General features: G+C 59.4%; 1 protein-coding gene across 1 annotated transcript in view; it reads left to right on the forward strand.

Moving 5' to 3' along the window:
- The window catches only part of TRABD2B (TraB domain containing 2B), a 213,977-nt gene extending 203,033 nt beyond the window's left edge, over positions 1 to 10,944 (forward strand). The window contains exon 7 of the mRNA XM_047789156.1: positions 6,679 to 10,944. Coding sequence (XP_047645112.1) covers positions 6,679 to 6,895 — 217 coding nt within the window. The 3' untranslated portion in view covers positions 6,896 to 10,944. The remainder of the gene's footprint in view (positions 1 to 6,678) is intronic.
- Positions 10,945 to 17,077: the final 6,133 nt, after the last annotated feature.

A 17,077-nucleotide genomic window follows, 5' to 3' on the forward strand; every position in this document is an offset into this window, starting at 1 on the left:
CACGCCCATCAGAGCCCCAAACAACCCACCCAGTGACCAGACCCGGCCAGGACTGCTGTCAGCTCCAGTCACCGGCCCCCAGCCCCAACCACGTCTGAAAGGTAAATTTCAGCAAATGACTCCAAACGGTTTCCTTTTCACAACACGTCTCTGAAACACAGAGCCGGGTTTCAGGCGAAGAAAACAGCTTTTCTTTGGCAAGTGGGAGCCCCTTCTCCATCCCAGTAGGTAAATTGTGGTTGGATAGCTTTCTGCCATCTGGTTGGCTTGGAAAAGGAAATTTCCACCAACCAGCAGCCCGTTTGTTGAAAGTTTCTCTGCCTGCTGGGGAGGCCAGCCGGGGGGCTGAGGTGTGGGGTGCCGCTTCATCACTCGCATCTCGCCCCGTTCCCCCTCCTGGAGTCCTGAGTTCCAGTTTCTCTGCGAGGCAGCAGAGGACAGCTCGCAGAGGGGGACCGGGCCCAGGTGTGGCCCTTCTGACAAAGCCACTTTCTCTGGAGCTTAAATTCCATTCGGTTTTCTCATTTTCCTCCCCCAAATCCCCCTGCATCTGTTGCCTGCCTTCTGCCCTCGCTCCGCGGCACCTCTCCCACCTGTGCCCCTGTAGCAGGGTCCTGACAGGCCTCCGCCCCCGTCCTGCCCCAGCACAGGGCGCTCCTCAGCCTGTGATTCTTCAGAGCTTCCCTCGCCCCCTCCCACCCCCACCCCCCACCCCACAAGGTAAACCTCCCACCACCCAGCAGGACGCAGGCCTTGGCCTCCCTCCCTCCCACTGCGGCATGCCCCATTCCCACCTGACCTGGCAAGCCCAGCGCTGCCCCACCCCCACCTTTGTCCTGGCTTCTCTCTCTGCTGGGGGCAGATGTGAGTGGACCCGGCTGAGCTCCTGCTCTGTGCCAGGCACTGACATCCACCCATGCCCCCATCCTGCCACGAGTCCTGGAAGCAGGCTTGGTTTGACCAAGGAGAAGACTGAGATGCAGCAAGGTCAGGGAACGTGCCCAAGACCTTGTGGCAAGTCGGGTATGGAATCAGAACCTGCAGCCAGGTCTGTGTGATGCCCGGGGTCTCGTTTGTCCAGCACCACTCAGATGCTCCTGCCGCCCTCACCTAGCAAGCGTTCCTCCCTCCTCCCCACAGCGTGTTCCCTGGGCTCCCCCACATCCCACCTCGCCCCCCACCATGGGTGCCCTATCCTGGCACCATCCCACAGATGGCAACTCCAGATTGTTTCTAGGCTGGGGTTCTCTGGGTCACTGGAGGCTCACTGAGGGTTTGTTGACTGCATGCATGAGTGAGAGAAAGGGGGAGAGCATGGGGAGGGGGCCGAAGCGCCTGGCCAGGGCACCGCCTGGAGCAAGCTGGCCTCCCCTCGCCCCTCATTACCCCAGATGTAAACACACCGAAGGAAGTTTAGAGAAGCAGCAGCCCGTGGCAGGATGATTTATGGGGACCTGGGGAAAGGGCCAGGCATGTGTCCGCAGACGGCTGTGCAGCAGCAGCAGAGAGTTCTCAGGGAGCCCCTGCATCGGAGAGCAGGAGAGGCAGCAGGGCAGGGGCATGGCCAGGAGTCTGGCCAGGGGGAAGGCCGTTCCTACCCTGGCTGTGGGCAGGGCACTGCCCAGTGTGGTCGGATCTGTGACAATCCTGTTTCTCCTTTTTCGGTGAGGGCCTTGACTGGCCTCTGTAGGTCCTGCCAGCTCTGGTGTCCTCCCAGTCCACAGCCGGGGTGTGTGGGGCAGAATGGGGGTTGGATAAACACAGGAGCAAAGCACTGGGCCATCAGGACTGAAGGACACTCATGATGGGGCAGGTGCAGGCAAAGGAGGGTTTCCCAAGCTCCAGGCACGGGCATCGGAATGTGGTTCACGGAGCCCTGTGGGTGCCACCGTGTGGGGACAGGGGTATAGGATACCTATGTGCAGGGTCATTGCCCTCCTGGGCCTTGATTTCCCTGGAGGTGTGAGCAGATGGCCCGAGCAGTGTCTTCTCCCCCCCAGGCCCCTGGGAGGCTCTGCATGCCTCCCCCTGACCTGCCAGCCTGCCCCGAGGTTCTCCAGCTCAGCGCCCCCTGCACCGCCAGGCCTTCTCCTGGGACCATCCAGAGTGCTCAGCATCTCTGTGTGGGGCCAGGACCCCATCTGACTAGAGGATGAAGCCCCAAGAGAAACGGGAACAGAGCCACTCAGGATAAAATGCAGCGGATTCGGGCAGCATCCCCAGGCCTCCTTGTACTTGTTTGGAGGCTTGGAGTAAAAAGATGGTGCTTGTAAAATGGGGAGCCAGCCTCGGATCGCAGGACACTCAGTAACACCGTCCCCAGGGTTGGGGGCCCCTCCAGGAATCCAGGATGCCGCGCACCCCATCTCCCAGCAGGAAGCTGCTCCTGGGCCTTCAGCACATCTTAGGCTTAAACGAGCTCCTAGGCGAGCCCCACCAAGACAAACAGCAGTGCACTGGCCACGTGTTCGCTGCCCAGCCTGTGTCCAGTGCTGGTGGGGACCGGAGCAGGGAGCCATGGCTCGTGGCCAGGCAGGGACAGCTTCTGCTAAAAGCTCCAGGGAGCCATGGCCAGTCTGCTTGTGCCCGGCAAGGGATCTGGCCAGCAAGGGCCAGGGGGTCAGTGTCCCCGAGGGTCTGAGTGACTCAGGGAGACTGAGGGGAGGGCGAAGGCATTCCTGGCAGAGACCATGTGGCCAAAGCAGGGAGGCTGACGTGGGCCTTAGACGCCAGGATGTGGAGCTCTGGGCGAGCCAGCCACGTTAGGTCTCTGCCTGCACCAGACCCAGCTGCCTCGATGGTTCCAGCCCCATCACATCCAAGCTCCACCCCAGCCAGCAGGGCCGCCCGTCACCCAGGCCCTCATGCCCCCAGCCCCATCTCCACTTCGCCTCCCTGGAACCCTCTGAGGAGGTCGCCCCGGGCACAGCACACTGCTGCTGTATTGAGGGAAAGCCGTGGCCCAAGAGTCCACAGACTCAGCCATGGTGGCTCTCAGAGACCCTTTTGCAGGACTGGGGCTTCTCCACGAGACCCTGCAGAGGGGCCTTGGGGCAGCCAGCTGACATGGCTCAGGCCCTGGCCCTGCTGTCCTGTGCTTTCTACCTCGGGTGTCTGCCTAAGATCTCACATCTGGCTTCTGCTTCTAGAAAACGGTTCAAAGTCCCAGGGTCTGCCCCCGCTCCTTCACTGTACACATGGGGAAACTGAGCCCTAGAGGACAAGACTTGCCCAAAGTCATACCGCAAACGGGACTGTCAGGCGGGCTAGACGGGGGCATCTGCCTTCCCCGCAGGCAGAGGGCCCTTCCCCACGGGAGGGGCCCTGTCAGCCCGGCGTGCACTCAGCCGGCCTCTCGGGGCCCGCCATCCGCGGAGCCTGGGACACTCAGTGTTTGGTTTGGCTTCCAGGCCACTTTGCTGTGACGTGATTTTCCTCAGCACGGGCCAGGGGCAGGGGGAGAGGGGGTTCTCAACCAGGGAAGTGGGCTTTGTGAGCAGAGTGGGCTCTCCACCCCCACTGCCAGCCTCACCCCATTTCCCCGGAATTCCTTCCAAGCAATAAAACCCCCACTCAGGCTCCAAGGGGGCCTTGGCATCTTTGGTTTTCAAAGTGCGAAAACAAATGCCTCTGGGCGCCTGGTGAGAGAGACAAGGTTCTCATGATTCCTGCTTGGTCTTCATTCTGACAGCAGGGGCTGCCTGACCCCAGCCTGGACCGCCCCCCGCTCTGAGCACCCCACGTGGCAGCCCAGCCTCCTCTCCTGAGGCCAGCCTCCTGGCCTCCCAGCTGCTCGCTCAGGCTACAAAGCTGGGGCAGCAGCTGGAGGAACTTTTCATTAGAAGAGAAGGGAGGGAAGGGGCTGCAGCTGTGACCCTGCAGGGTGGGCAGGATGCCCCTCCAGGGCCGAGCCACAGGGGGCCTCCTCCCGGCCCTGGCCAGCCTTCCCCTGGGAGCACAAGGTCTCAGCAGGAAGGGCCGCGCTTTGTTCTCTGCTTGCTTGTCTGCACGGTTAGGGATGGCAGCTCGGCCCTGCTCAGGCTGGGGAGGCAGGCAGCCTGGGGCCCATCTTTAGGCTCCGTTTCCTCATCTTGGAAATGGGAATAATGGTAAGTCGACACGCATGTGGCCTCAGGCTCGGGGCCTGCTGGCACCCGGGAAGTGCCCCGTAAATAGAGGACCCCATTAGTGAGCAAGACAGACCCAATCGTTAATAATGGCGTGATGAGCAGCCAACCCCATAGAGCGCTTCCTGTGTGCCAGGCTGTTCTTAGCACCTTATGTCCGAAATGCATTCGAACCTTGTTGCATGAACAGGCGCCCCTGTCAGTGTGATGGGTGAGAAGTGCACGAGGCTTTATGGGCGCCTCAACTCTCCCAGGTGGCACTGGGGGCAGGAGCACAGATCAAAGAGGCCTCCGGGTGAGGGGCTTGGAAACAGGCCTGTCAAAGGCGAGTCAGAAAATGGCAGCAGGACAGGAGATGCGACTGGGGTGGGGGGGGACTGGGGCAGGGGGTGTTAGTTAGGAGAGCCCAGAGCTCAGAAAGCTGAGGTCAGCTGACACCGGATCCTGTGAGAGGTCTCAGGGGCCCTGAAGGCCCGCGCAGGGTGGGAGGTGTCACCTCCCGGCTGGTGTGGCTCATAAGGGACATTCGAAGCCACCTGGTCCGTGGCCGCCCCTCTAGTTCCACCCACACCCTCTGCTCAGGGACGCCGTCCCGCCCCGCCGTCTGCGATGCGTAAGGAGCATTTAGTCCCTCCCCTCCTGATAGTTCCTCTGGGAATTGCTAAATTCCCAGAGTACAGACACCACCCTGCGGTGTCCAGGGGGAGAAGAATGTCCCTCAAGGGTGTGGCGGGTTCCTAGGGCCACAGCGTGCCCAGGAGGAGGGCAGAGAGGCAGGAACAGGGCAGGGAGTGACGAGGCCCTCTTTTCTGAGTGTGCGCTGACGCCCAGCAAAGGTCTGGGCCCACGTGCAGGCAGGGGTATGCTGGTGACCCCCAGGCCCCCCTGCCCACCCCCACCCCCACCCCCACAGAGACTGAGTGAGGGTCCAGCCAGCACGGCAAGGGGGCCAGGCTGCGTGGTGCCTACAGGGCTCCCACGTGACATGGCCAGTTGTCAGGGCCTTGGCCCAGCAGGTGGAGGGGTGGGCAGGGCTGGGGGGGACTCTTGACCTAGAGTGTGAGCAGCCTGTCGGGGGGAGGACAGGCCCTGGAGAGCAGGCGGTGTCCCGTGTGGAGGAGGCTGCTGCTCTCTCTGCAGATGCCCAGAGAGGGGCAAGCTTCCTGCCCAGCCGTCAACTGCTGGTGAGCATCCACTGGGTGCCTCTTCAGACCCTGCTCCTGCCAAGTTGCTCACTCTCCTTGTGCCTCAGTTTCTTCACAAGTAAAATGGGATAAGAGTCTTCCCTGCCTTGTGGTATCATCGTGAGGATTCGAGGGGAACATGTGCTACGTGCAGGGCACAGAGCTGGCAGCACCCTGACTAAGTCCTCTCCTTGCCGCGGGGAGCACCGCCCTCAGCCATGTGCAAGCCGGACGGCTGGCTGCGGCGTCACCTCTTCCAGGAGGCCCTCCTAGCTGTGCACTGCGTTGTGTGCCCCCTGCCCTAGCCTTCCCCTCCCATGCTTGCCCCCCTGCAGTGATGGCACCTCCACCCCCCCCACCCCATCTGCCTCTTCTCAGACCCTCCATCCACCTCTCCATCACCCCCGACCCCCTGCCACTGCCTAGGCTGCACAGGGCGCATCGCTTCTGGGGCCCAGGCTTTATCCTTCACCCCAGAGCCTTCTGCCACTTCGCTATGCCTCTGTCATTGTCCCCTCTCTCCTCTAGTCTCTGTCTTGCCCCCTGTCCCCTCTTTGTTCAGCCTTTCTTATCTCCCTCTCCAGGACCTGAGCTGATGACCTGCTCTTGGTCCCCGCCCTCCCCCTGCTTCCCAACGCCACCACCACGTGGCGGCCTCAGCCTGCCAATTCGTTCTGCACTTCGTCGCTTTCCATTTCTGTCTCACTCCCTGTCTCTCTGTCTCGGCCCTTCTATCTCTTTCAGTAGGTTTCCAGAACCTCACCCATGACCCCCCAGATTGGCTTCTATTGTTATAAGTTCATCAACACACCTTATGGTTCTGCACAGGGGGGGCCAGCCAGGGCTCCTGCTCCGAGAGGCGCCACCTGCTCCCTCTGGGACCTGGCCCCAGGGAACCTCCCTGAGCCTCAGTCTCCTCCTCGAAGGGGGTAATGAGACTGTTCAAACATACCAGGGATGCTGCTTGTCAAGCGCAGACTCCCGGCGGATGCTCGGCGACAGGCAGCCGTGATGAGGCGGGCGATGGTGCGGCAGTTTGGGCGTTTGTGTTCTGTCCACTTCAGCCCGGGGAGGGACTCGGGGCAGCAGGAGGCCGGGGCCCCTGTGTACAAAGTATGGGCTCCCTGCCTCGGTGTGACCCTAGCTAGATCTCCTCTGCCGGGACCCAGTGCTCTTGAGGGGTCGCCCTTGAGGCCCACCATGTGGCTCTGGGCTGCTCACTTTCCCTCCAGAAGCCTCTGCTTCCGTCTCCATGTTATAAGGAAAAAAAATAGATTCAGTACAAAGTTGGATCCGAAGCCTGAGACCACAGCCCAGGACGAGGCTACGCAGCTGTCACTTCACATTCCATTATTTTCTCCTTCCAGCACCACCGCCTCGCCACCCCCACTGCCCTTCCAGACGACGCAAGGCTCCGGGACGGCCAAGCCCCCCGTCCAGCTCTCCGACCTGCTGCAGCATCAGGAAGAGCCAGGGCGGGCCAGCAACTCTGCGCCCAGCTCACAGCCCGCCCTGGGCCTCCTCCCCACCGTCGCTGCCAGCATCGCTGCCCCCTTCCTGCTGCACACCCTGGGGCCCTCCTGACCTCGGCTGCCCGCCCACCCGCCCTGTGCAGACAGAGAGGCCAGAGAAATGCCAGGAGGGTCTGCGGCCACAGCCACTGCCCCTGCCGCCACCTGCGGGGGTGTCTGACAGCTCGCGGGCAGTCCAGACGGGGTCCGTTAGAACACTAGAGCTTTACTGTACCTGAGTTACATCTTCTTTTTTGTAGAAGGATCTTAATTTCCCATAGTGCTATGGGGCTCTTTTGTAAAATATGTGTCCATATTAAAAAAGAAAAATGTATTTATTCTACCGATAAAACTATTTTTAAGTGGCCAAGGTTAATGACCCCTTAGCCAGCCCCAATGCCAACCCAGGAGGCGAACCCAGGTGGCCAGGACATCTGCGACCTTGTGGAGACCACGGCTTTGAACCGGCTTACGCTTGGCTCAGTGGAAGCCTCCCGGGTCTGGGTTCGGCTTCTCCCACCGCGGGGGCCTCAGAGGAAGGGGCAGGCAGACAGGCTTAGCTTTTGTGAAGCTGGATTTGGGAGCCAGAGATGTGAATGCCGACGGGCCCTCCCTCCCCTGGATGCATCCTGGGGAAGGAAGAGCCTCTCGGAAAGGGAATGCTGCTATTTCGAAACCCCTGAGTGTCTGTGAACCGGCCCTCCAGAGCTCTTGGTAAGTGTTCCGACCAAAGCCCTGCGGTGGGGGGAGGGATGCTGGTGCCGAGGGAAGCGGTCCCCGGCCCCGAGTGACAGGTGGTTAAATGCACCAAAGACGGGAAGGCAGGTGGCCAAGATCACAGAGCAGGTGGGCGGTCCGAGGTGTGAGTTCAGACTTCCCTGTTCTGGAATTGTGAATCCAGCTTGCCTTCCAGGAGAGGCTGTTGAAGTCATAGCCAAATGGAGTAAGTTGAGCCACGAGACAGGCGTGGGCGCACAAGGGCAGTTTTAGGGACAGAGCCTCCAGGAGTCCCGTGGTAACCCTGTTTGCAACGAACGCTGCCATTGGTCCAAAGCCTGCAGCGTGGCAGGCACTTTGCACACTCATTTTGTCACAGTGAGATGTGATCATCCCCACTTCACAGATGAGGAAACTGAGCCTCTGTAAAAGCTAAAGGGACTTGTTCAATGTCACCCAGCCAGGATGTGGCCCTAGATCCGTGTGATTCAAAAGCTATGCTTGTCCCCTGGGCCATATTCTGTCATGTTCTCTTTGCCCAAGGAAGCCACATGGGGGGGCAGAACTCACCCAAAGGGGCAGCCCGTGCTTCTTACTCCAGCCTGAGACCACGTGGTCGCTCTGGCACATGTCCTCTGCCCCACTCGTCTTATCTTGGAGCCAATGAGAGGCTTTCCTGCCCACTCAGAGGTTGGGGGGTGGGGGGACGGCCATGATAGGCCTGCAGAGCCAGAGTAGACAAACGGGGGCCGGCAGGCCACTCAGACTCGGAGAAACTGACCTTGCTCCTCTGTCCCCAGGGCGGTAGCCAAGAAGGCAGAAGACCCAGGTTGGCTGCCTCCCAGCCGCCAACCCTTACTGGGCTGGCAGCTCGTCAGTTACAGAGTCTCGGGACCCAAGTGCAGAAGGGGCCCTACACTGGACAGATAATAGCAGTGAAAGTAAAACCAAGGCCCAGAGAGGAGAGGTGTCTCCCCAAGGCTGCACAGCTGGGCCGATCTGCCGACTCCTACTCCATGCTCCCGGCGCCACTGCCCTGTGGGCTTCCTGGCAGGCCTGGTGGGCCTGATTAGAACCAGTGCCATCATGCCCAGCTCGGTAGCTGTCTCCCTCTGAGACAGGAGAATTCTGGGCAGCTGGTCCAATGGTGAGAAGTCCCACGGCCATCTTGGCAGGAAGCTGAATTCTTTTCAGCTCTGATCCAGATGGATGTGTTTGAACTTGAGACCTGGCAGAAGCCCTGAGCTCTGCTTCAGAGAAGGTCCAGCCAGCCCCATGGGTACCACACTATAAACTGAACTTGACCCTAGCCAGGGCTGGAGTTCCTTTATCCTTGGCAGAAATGTGACTTCCTATTTCTGAGCGGGAAGGGCTTTAGCTGACTTATAAAGCAGGCTCAGAAGGCCTATTGGACATCAAACAGATCATGCAGAGTGCTATTTGGATGAGATAAGTGTGAAAGAATTAGAAACACACAGGCCAGATTTCCCTCCGTTCAGGGAAGAGTGTGGCATGAAAGGTATTGAGATGGAGCTTGAGGTTAATTAAAGATGAAGCATTTGGTAAGCAGTCCAGGCACCTGACCGCATGCCCAGACCTGTGCCAGGCACAGGGCCAAAGAGGTAAATGAATGCAGTGTGTGATTATCAGGCATACGCAGTGCCAGGCTCTATGGTGGGGCCAGATCTAGCTGCCTTTCTTGGCCCAGACCAACTCATCATCAAATGGAACAAACAGCCCCCATCCTGGCTTTCTAGAAGGACCCATAGAGGTCATCTTGTCCAGGTCCCTGACCTCGGGCTGATTCCCCAGATCCCTCCTCAGGGCATGCTGGGAGATTCCAGGCTCCCTCCACCACACCCTCGAGTGTTTAAAGAAAGTCACCTGGGCAGCAGATGGATGGACCAACTGCCCAGGTAGACTTCAGTGGGACAGCCAGAGCCAGTGTCAGCTAGGCTTCTACAGCTCAAGCTCACGGGTCCCCAGGGGCCCACTGGCCAGGGCGTGAAATGAGCTAAACTTGCCGATCTAGGTCCCAGAAGATCGGAGGCTCATATACGAAAGTCTGCACGGCTGGGGCCCTTGAACCCTCTCATCCTGGGCCAGGGTACCACCTTTCCATCCGCAGCCCCTCACGCACTTTGGAATGACCTGTCCACCACAGCTGATATTTTTTTTTCCAGCACATTCTTTGTGCCTCACCTCCTAAAATGCCCCTGCTGCTCTGAGGGCATCATGTGTGTGTCTTAGGACTTTGACCTTTGGCCTTGAGGCAGGCAGAGTAGACTGAGAGCCAGCGTGTTCGTGGTGGCCCCGGGTCCCTTTCTGGGTCAGTTCTGGCCGTGTCTTCCAACCTCCCTCCCGGCCATGCTGTCGCACCTGCAGCCAGGTGAAGCAGGGCTGTTGAGGTGTGTGAGTCAGGCGGCAGGGAGCTGAGAAGAGCCACGGATGGCCCCTCCAGCTCTGAGATTAAAAGATTTGGAGTCCATGAGGTTGAGCGCATACTGATGGCCAGGGTGCCTTTGCCCAGAAAGACTGAGCAGGCTTTCCTCACGCCACATGCTCTATCGTCCAGTGCTTGGCCTCGGTTATATTTGGGCAAGACTAGGGACTTGGGACCTAGGGCACTTAGGCCCCTTGTCCCACCTGCCCAGTCTCTCGCCCAGGGCCATGGTCACAAGAATCCCAAAGAAAGGTTTTCCTAAAGGAAACCATGAAAATGCCATGGAGGAGAGAGGTTCTGCCTGGCAGTTGCAGCTTTGCAGGTATCCTCCGTGGCAGAGAACAGAACCAGGCCTGGGGACGTGTCCCTCAGCCTGGCATTCTATCCGCTCCAAGATTGGGCCCCTCAGACCGTGCCAGCTTTGGCTCCCATCTCTCCCACTCTGTGCCTGGCCAGAATAGACAGGAGATTTCACACATGCTGCTTCCTAGGCCTGGAAACGCCCTTCTCTTACCCCTAACTGCTCATCCTCTGAGGATCAACTCAGATGGCACCTCCTCCAGGAAGCCCTCTGGGTTGAGACCGTCCGTGTCTCTGCTCTCTGTCGGACTGTGAGCTTCTTGACAGCAAGATCATGGGAATTCATCTTTGTTTGTCCCCTCGTAGGACACAGATGTGTGGCGAGGACAGAGGCAGGAAGGAGGGAAGGAAAGAAGGAGAGAGGCAGACCTTAGCTCCATTAGTGGGAGAGTCTCTGCACAGCCGAAGCTGTCAAAAGATGCCAGGTGCCCCCGCAGTGAGTCTCCTGTCAGGAGCAGTGTGAGCAGGGCAGTAGGCCCACTGGTAGGAGAGTTGGAGTCTTGGCAAGGGGGTGGGTAGGGTCCCTCCTGGCTCTTTAATGCTCAGGTTCTTTCAACATTGTTATGTTTCCAAAAATTCATCTAAGCAGCCAAAAAAATCACCCGGGCTGGCTGTCTAAACCCGTAACTTTCAGAAATCAGGCCAGCTTCACCCCTCCCGCCCCACCTCCGGTTCCTCAACAGCCCAGCCGCCAGACGTGAATTGGCAGGCTTGCCTGCTGCCCTGGGGCAGGGGCGCTTCTGGGCGGTGGGGGCAGGCTGGACCTGAACCCGGGCCCCTGGTCCCAGCCCAGAGCCGTTCCCTCCCTGCGCCCAACCCTGCAGGAGGAAGAGGGGGTCATGAGAACCGACTGAGCCAGACCGGGCGCTTTCGCAGGAGCAGCAGCACACACTCCCCTCTCCCCACGGGCTCCAAACATGTGGCCTCTTCCTTTGCAGACATATTCTAGGTACTCCTTCACTTTGCTGGGTGACCTTGGGCGAGTCCCTACCCCTCTCTGAGCCTCCATCTCCTCTTCTGTCAATGGAGACTTTGTTTCCTGCTGGGGCTATCCTAGGGCCGGGGGGGAATGTCGGGTGCACCTGGGGGCCCCACGAAAATGAGGTGCTGCCCCTCCCCAGGGCTAGTGCTCGGCTTTCCTCCCAGGACCCAAGGCTGCCATGGGGTCAGTCGGGAGCATATGGCAGGCAGGGAAGGTATCGGAGTGGCACGCCTTGACGGGCCCTCCACCCCAAGTCCCACTGCAGGGAGAGTGGCCTTTGAACAAGGCCCGGGTCTAGGAAGTTTCTGGCGGGGCCGTGAGGTAGCTTGGGCCCCAGTGGCTGGGGTGGCCAGGGCGGACTCTTGGCCAAGAGATGTTCAAGCCCAGAGCAGGGAAAGCCAGAGCCCCTGCCCCGTCCCTGGGCCTCAGAGAGACCGCGGGACATCCCACCTGCCTCACCCTGTGTGGCGCAAGCTGCAGATCCCAATGTATTGGAAAAGTATTCGTGATGTTCTCTTCCCCTCGCCTCTGTGAATTCTCCTGAAGAGTTCTTTTAAGAATATAATAGAAGACAAAGAAAGATGCTATTAATGTTATTTTGCTGAAAATATTTTTGTAGCATAATATATTAATAAAAGACATGGTGATTTCAATGGGATGGTGTCTCCGCGTGCCAGCAGCTCCCCTCCTCCTGCCAGGAGCGGGTTGGGAAGTCGCCTTTCCCGGGAGAGCCAGGACCAAAGGCAGTGGCGCCCGTGCAGAAATGCGGGCAGGCTTGGGGAGGGTGGTTTGGGCAGGGCTCCAGGGGCTTGAGAGGCCTCACACCCCATGGGGCCCAGAGAGCCCTCTCCAGCCAGAATGGGCTCCCTGCAGACCTGGAAGAGCTGTTCACGTGCGCCACAGGCCTAGAACCCGGCTTCGCCTTCCCCAACACCCCCACTCCTCACTCACCAGCACCCGCTGATGCCTTAATCCCCCCACCTCTCTCCAGCCCCCTGTACCACCCTCGTCCCAGCCTCTTCTCCTTGGCCTGCCCCCTACGGCTGCCCCTCCCACCCTCTCTCCCTTCTGCCGCCAAAGCGAACTCTGCAAACCCCAAGTGACACGAACCTCCCTGGCTTTTAAAACTCACCTAGGGCGTTCCCGCCATGATGCAGTAGATTAAGAATCTAACTGCATGAGTTCCTGCCATGGCTCAGCAGTAATGAACTTGACTCATATCCATGAGAACTTGGGTTCGATTCCTGGCCTTGTTCAGTGGGTTAAGGATCCAGCATTGCCATGAGCTCTGGTGTAGGTCACCAATGCGGCTCAGATCCCACGTTGCTGCGGCTGTGGTGTAGGCCGGCTGCTGCAGCTCCTCTTTGACCTCTAGCCTGGAAACTTCCTTATGCTATTGGTATGGCCCTAAAAAAAAGCAACAAAAGAAAAATAGGGAATCCGACTGCAGAGACGCGGGTTTGCTCCCTGACCCGGCGCCCTGGGTTAAATGATCCAGTGTTGCTGCTGCTGCTGTGAAGTTCACGGCTGTGGCTCTGAAGAACTTCCATATGCCGTGGGTGCGGCCATTAAAAAAAAAAATAAAAATAATAAATAAAAAAGAAACTCTTCTATATCTCCCCACTGTTTCCAGGGCAAAGGTCAACATCACACGAGGGGCCCCTCTGCATCCTCTGCCTCTGCACACAGTTCCCCTGGCGCCCCCTGTGTTTTGGGATCTCTCACCGCCACCCCTGCCCCCATTGCTTGTTGAGCTCCTACACACCCCGCAAGACCCAGCTCGCGTGGTACCGGCTCCATGAGGCTTCCTCCACTCCTCAAGCCAAGCCAGGCCCTCCTCCCCTCCGTCCCCACAGCAGCCTGTTCTCCGTGCTCCCGGGTTGTGCCTGTCCTTCCCCTTGGCCTCCTGGAGCCAGGGCCGTGGCTGTCGAAACGTAGGAGCTGACATCTCGTGGGTGCTCATGGAAGAAAGACACAGTCCACGGAGAAGGGAAGGAAGGAGAATGAGGCGGAGGCTTCGGGGAAAAAGCAGAGGTTGCAGATCAGCCCGCGCATCACACGTGTTCACGGGCTGGGGTCTGCCCAGGGGTCCACGCGAGGTCCTCCAGGGAAGAGAGTTAGCCCCTGGGCTTGGTGGGGGAGGGAGGGCAGGTCCCGGCAAGGTCTGAAGCCAGCGAGGCCTCTCGTGCTGAAACCCCAGAGCCTTCCCAGAGGGACCCCGTGGCCGGGGTCGATGAGCTCTTGCAGGCTCCTGCGAAGGAGAACGTGGGCTGCACTTGGTGGGAGAGCACCCGCTTCCTCTCCGTCTCCCAGGAGGTCGGCCTCCCTGGGCTCCTAAGGAAGGAAGGAAGACCGCCACCCTGTCCCACCTCGGAGGTGGAGGGGAGGCTGTCTGCACGGCCAAGGCGGGGCGCTCTGTCCTTTTGTTTCTGAAAAGGGAGGTCGAGAGAAAGAAGGAATCAAGAGAAGGAAGGGAGGAGCTGGGAAGAGAGAGAAATGGGGGCGGGGGGAGGCTGCAGATAAGACTCATCAAGGGTGGTCCCCGTGTGGAGCAGCAGAAACGAATCCGACGAGGAACCATGAGGTTGCGGGGTCGATCCCTGGCCTTGCTCCGTGGGTTAAAGATCCAGTGTGGCCGGGAGCTGTGGTGTAGGTTGCAGACGCGGCTCGGATCTGGCGTTGCTGTGGCTCTTGTGTAGGCCAGCAGCTGTAGCTCTGATTAGACCCCTAGCCCAGGAACCTCCTTATGCCGTAGGTGCAACTCTAAAAAAAGACAGAAAAGACAAAAAAAAAAAGAAAAGTCACTGAGAACCTTTGCTCCACCTGCCTCACCCAACTCCGTGCGGTCTCCACTGCTTGCGAAGGTTCGGGATGGAGGACCCCTGATTTTCACTGCCAAGTGGACATGGGGTGAAGCGAGGTGGGAAGGTCAAGGACAGGGAGCTGGAGGCCAAGGAGACCACGCGAGTGGGACCCCAGGAAATCCGCCGACTCTGGGAGCGCTTGGGCTCCCGTCGAGAGCCGGGTGTTCTGAGATCTTAACCAGGGAGATAGAAGCAGGGAAGCCCTGGCTTGGCTGGGTTACAAGCAGACAGCAAGCTTAGGCCTGCCAGGCTTGGGTTCCCATGAGCGGAGGATTTGGGGAGCTTCCGGCCACAACCCCACCCCACTGGTCTTGCCATTACCTTCTGAGGCTGGGCTTCGAAGCAGAAGCAGCACCCTGGCCCAGCGGATGCCAGCTCAGCTGGGCTGGGAGGCAAGAGAGTGGGGGCCTCCAGCTGCTGCTGGCTACAGCCAGGAAGCCAGGAAGCCAGGCAAGCCGGGCCAGCCACTGTTATGGCATCATAAAAAGAAATTATTTTCAGAAAATATTCATAAAACCCCATTTTATGTCAGTTCTGGGCTTGCAAATCAGTTCCCATGCTTTCTCTCTTTGAATTTTTTTTTTCTCCTTCCTCCCTGATCAGTCACAAAAAAAGAATGATAAAATTTCCAACCTGAAGACCCAAGTTCCCAGGCAGGGATTGGAGACTCCCAGGTTTCCGGGTTGATCCCTGCCGCGTTCCCACCCGCCTCCTCTTCCCTGAGCCCCAGGGAGCACAGAAAGGGGGCCGAGCAGGCTGGTGGCAGGGAGGGCAGAGAGGCAGGCGGCGGGAGAGAGGCGAACAAGAAGGAAAGCTACAGGGAGTTCCCGTCATGGCTCCGCGCAAACAAATCCGACTAATGGCCATTAGCATCCATGAGAATGCAGGTTTGATCCCTGGCTGCGCTCAGTGGGTTAAGGATCTGGTGGTGTTGTGAGCCGTGGTGTAGGTCGCAGATACAGCTCAGATATGGCACGGCTGTGGCTGTGGTGTAGGCCAGCAGCTGTAGCTCTGATATGCCATGGGTGCAGCCCTAAAACGCAAAAAAAAAAAAAAAAAAAAAGAGGAAAACTGCAGAAAGATGGAATGAGGTCCTGAGGAGGAGAGAGAGACAGAGACACAGACACAGAGGAAGGAGAGGCAGATGGACAGAGGGGCTGGAGAGAGGAGACAGGTGGGAGAGGGCCCAGGAGCACCAACAGGGCCGCCTGGAGCTGAGAACCTGCAGGGTCTCAGTGAGAGGAAGGAGGCCCCAGCGGGGGTTCCCTGCACAGGCTGCCTCCTGGCACAGGGGCTCAGACAGGTGGGCCTCTAGGGACAATCCTGGGAGCAAAGAGCCTCCTCCTCCCAGGGAACCTTGGGAACACAATTGCCGCCAGGTTCCCCCACTTCAGCAGAGCAGCGCCTTCCCCCTCTGCCTCCCCAGGCTCAGCCCCGATCAGATGCTGGTCACCAGGTGGCCTGGGGACAGGAGTGGCCCTGCCCCCAAGTGGTTCCCTTCTTTGTTCTCTGTTCTGGCCTCATGGTGTTTGATGGGTCTATGATTTTCAAATCCCCCTGGCTGCCCCATGGCGGAGCCTTAGGGATGGGGGCCCTGGATGCGGCAGGAAGGGGTGGGGGGGTGGGGGTCGGAGGAGGCCCAAGACTTGTTCTTAGGAGTTTATTTTCACACCGAGGAGTCCATGCCTGAGACTGGCCTGACCCTAAATTCTCAGATGTGGGGCAGGAGAGACGTGCCCACCGTCACGTCTGTGCCTGGGGGGCCCTCCCCCAGGAAATCTGCTTGTCTTTGAACCTGGAGGAGGCAGGGAAGGTTGCCGCAGGAGGCTGGGCTCTGCTAGGGGTTTGGGGCAGGTGAGAGGGGATGCAGCCTGCGGGCCCCTGGGACTTGGCCCTGTGGACAGCAGAGAGCCATGGGTGGCGTTAGAACAAAAGGTCACAATGCAATGGAAAAGCCTGATGGGCCCAGTGGCTTCCTCCCAGCACCCCCCCCCACCCCCCACCGCAGCCTCAGTGCTGCCACCAGCAAAATGGGAGAAGAAAACTCCAACACCGCAGAGTTACCGTGAAGACATAGGGTCAAGTGGCTGTGCCAGAGCTTATAGAACCAAGGGCTCTGAGTCCTTTGCGGGAGCGACAGAGGATGATGAGATGACGGAGGAGGAGGGGGTTCACTGAGCCCTGCCTCCCCCACACCCGTGCCAAGTCCAGGCACCGTGACACAGAAGGCTCATGGTCCCAGGGACTTCCCTCCGTGATGGTGGGCACGGTGGGAGGGCACAGACAGCTCTCCTGGAACTGCCCTGACAGTGACGGCCCACCGAGCTCTGCTTCCCCACCTGAGCCAGACCCACGGCGCAGACCCAGGAGCCTCCTGGGGGCAACCTCAGCAGAAGTGGACTTGAATGGCATTGGGTAACCCAGCCTCTCCGGCCATCCGGCAGCTGCCACAGGGGGCAGTGCTGCAGGAGCTGTGACCTTGGGCTCTGAACAGGTGACCCGGAGGGGCAAGGCTTCAGTTTGGGAGCTGACAAGGACCTGACTCCCTTTGGCTTGGGAACCGATGAAGGGCCCACCAAGGGCTCTAGTCCCGTTGGCGTGTTCAAGGCAGAGTCGGAGCTCCGAGCTCCAGACTCCCGGCTGCCCTTCTGGCCTCTGCACTGTGGCTCACCTGGATGTAGGGCACTGGACCAGAGTCCAGTTCTCCTCAGCTTCCAAAACCTGCTCCCCAAAACGTGAATCTTCGGGGGGCCAGGCCCTAAGCTCATACCCGGACATGTGCAGATTCGTTCCAAACGTTTCCTTCACCCAGGGAAGAGTGATGGAGCCTCTTACACTGCACTGTGCCTCAGGGCCCCACCCAGACAACTGGCCCCTGCTCCCCCAGAG

The sequence above is a fragment of the Phacochoerus africanus genome, chromosome 8 (assembly GCF_016906955.1).
Source record: "Phacochoerus africanus isolate WHEZ1 chromosome 8, ROS_Pafr_v1, whole genome shotgun sequence".
NCBI classification, from domain to species: Eukaryota; Metazoa; Chordata; class Mammalia; order Artiodactyla; family Suidae; genus Phacochoerus; species Phacochoerus africanus.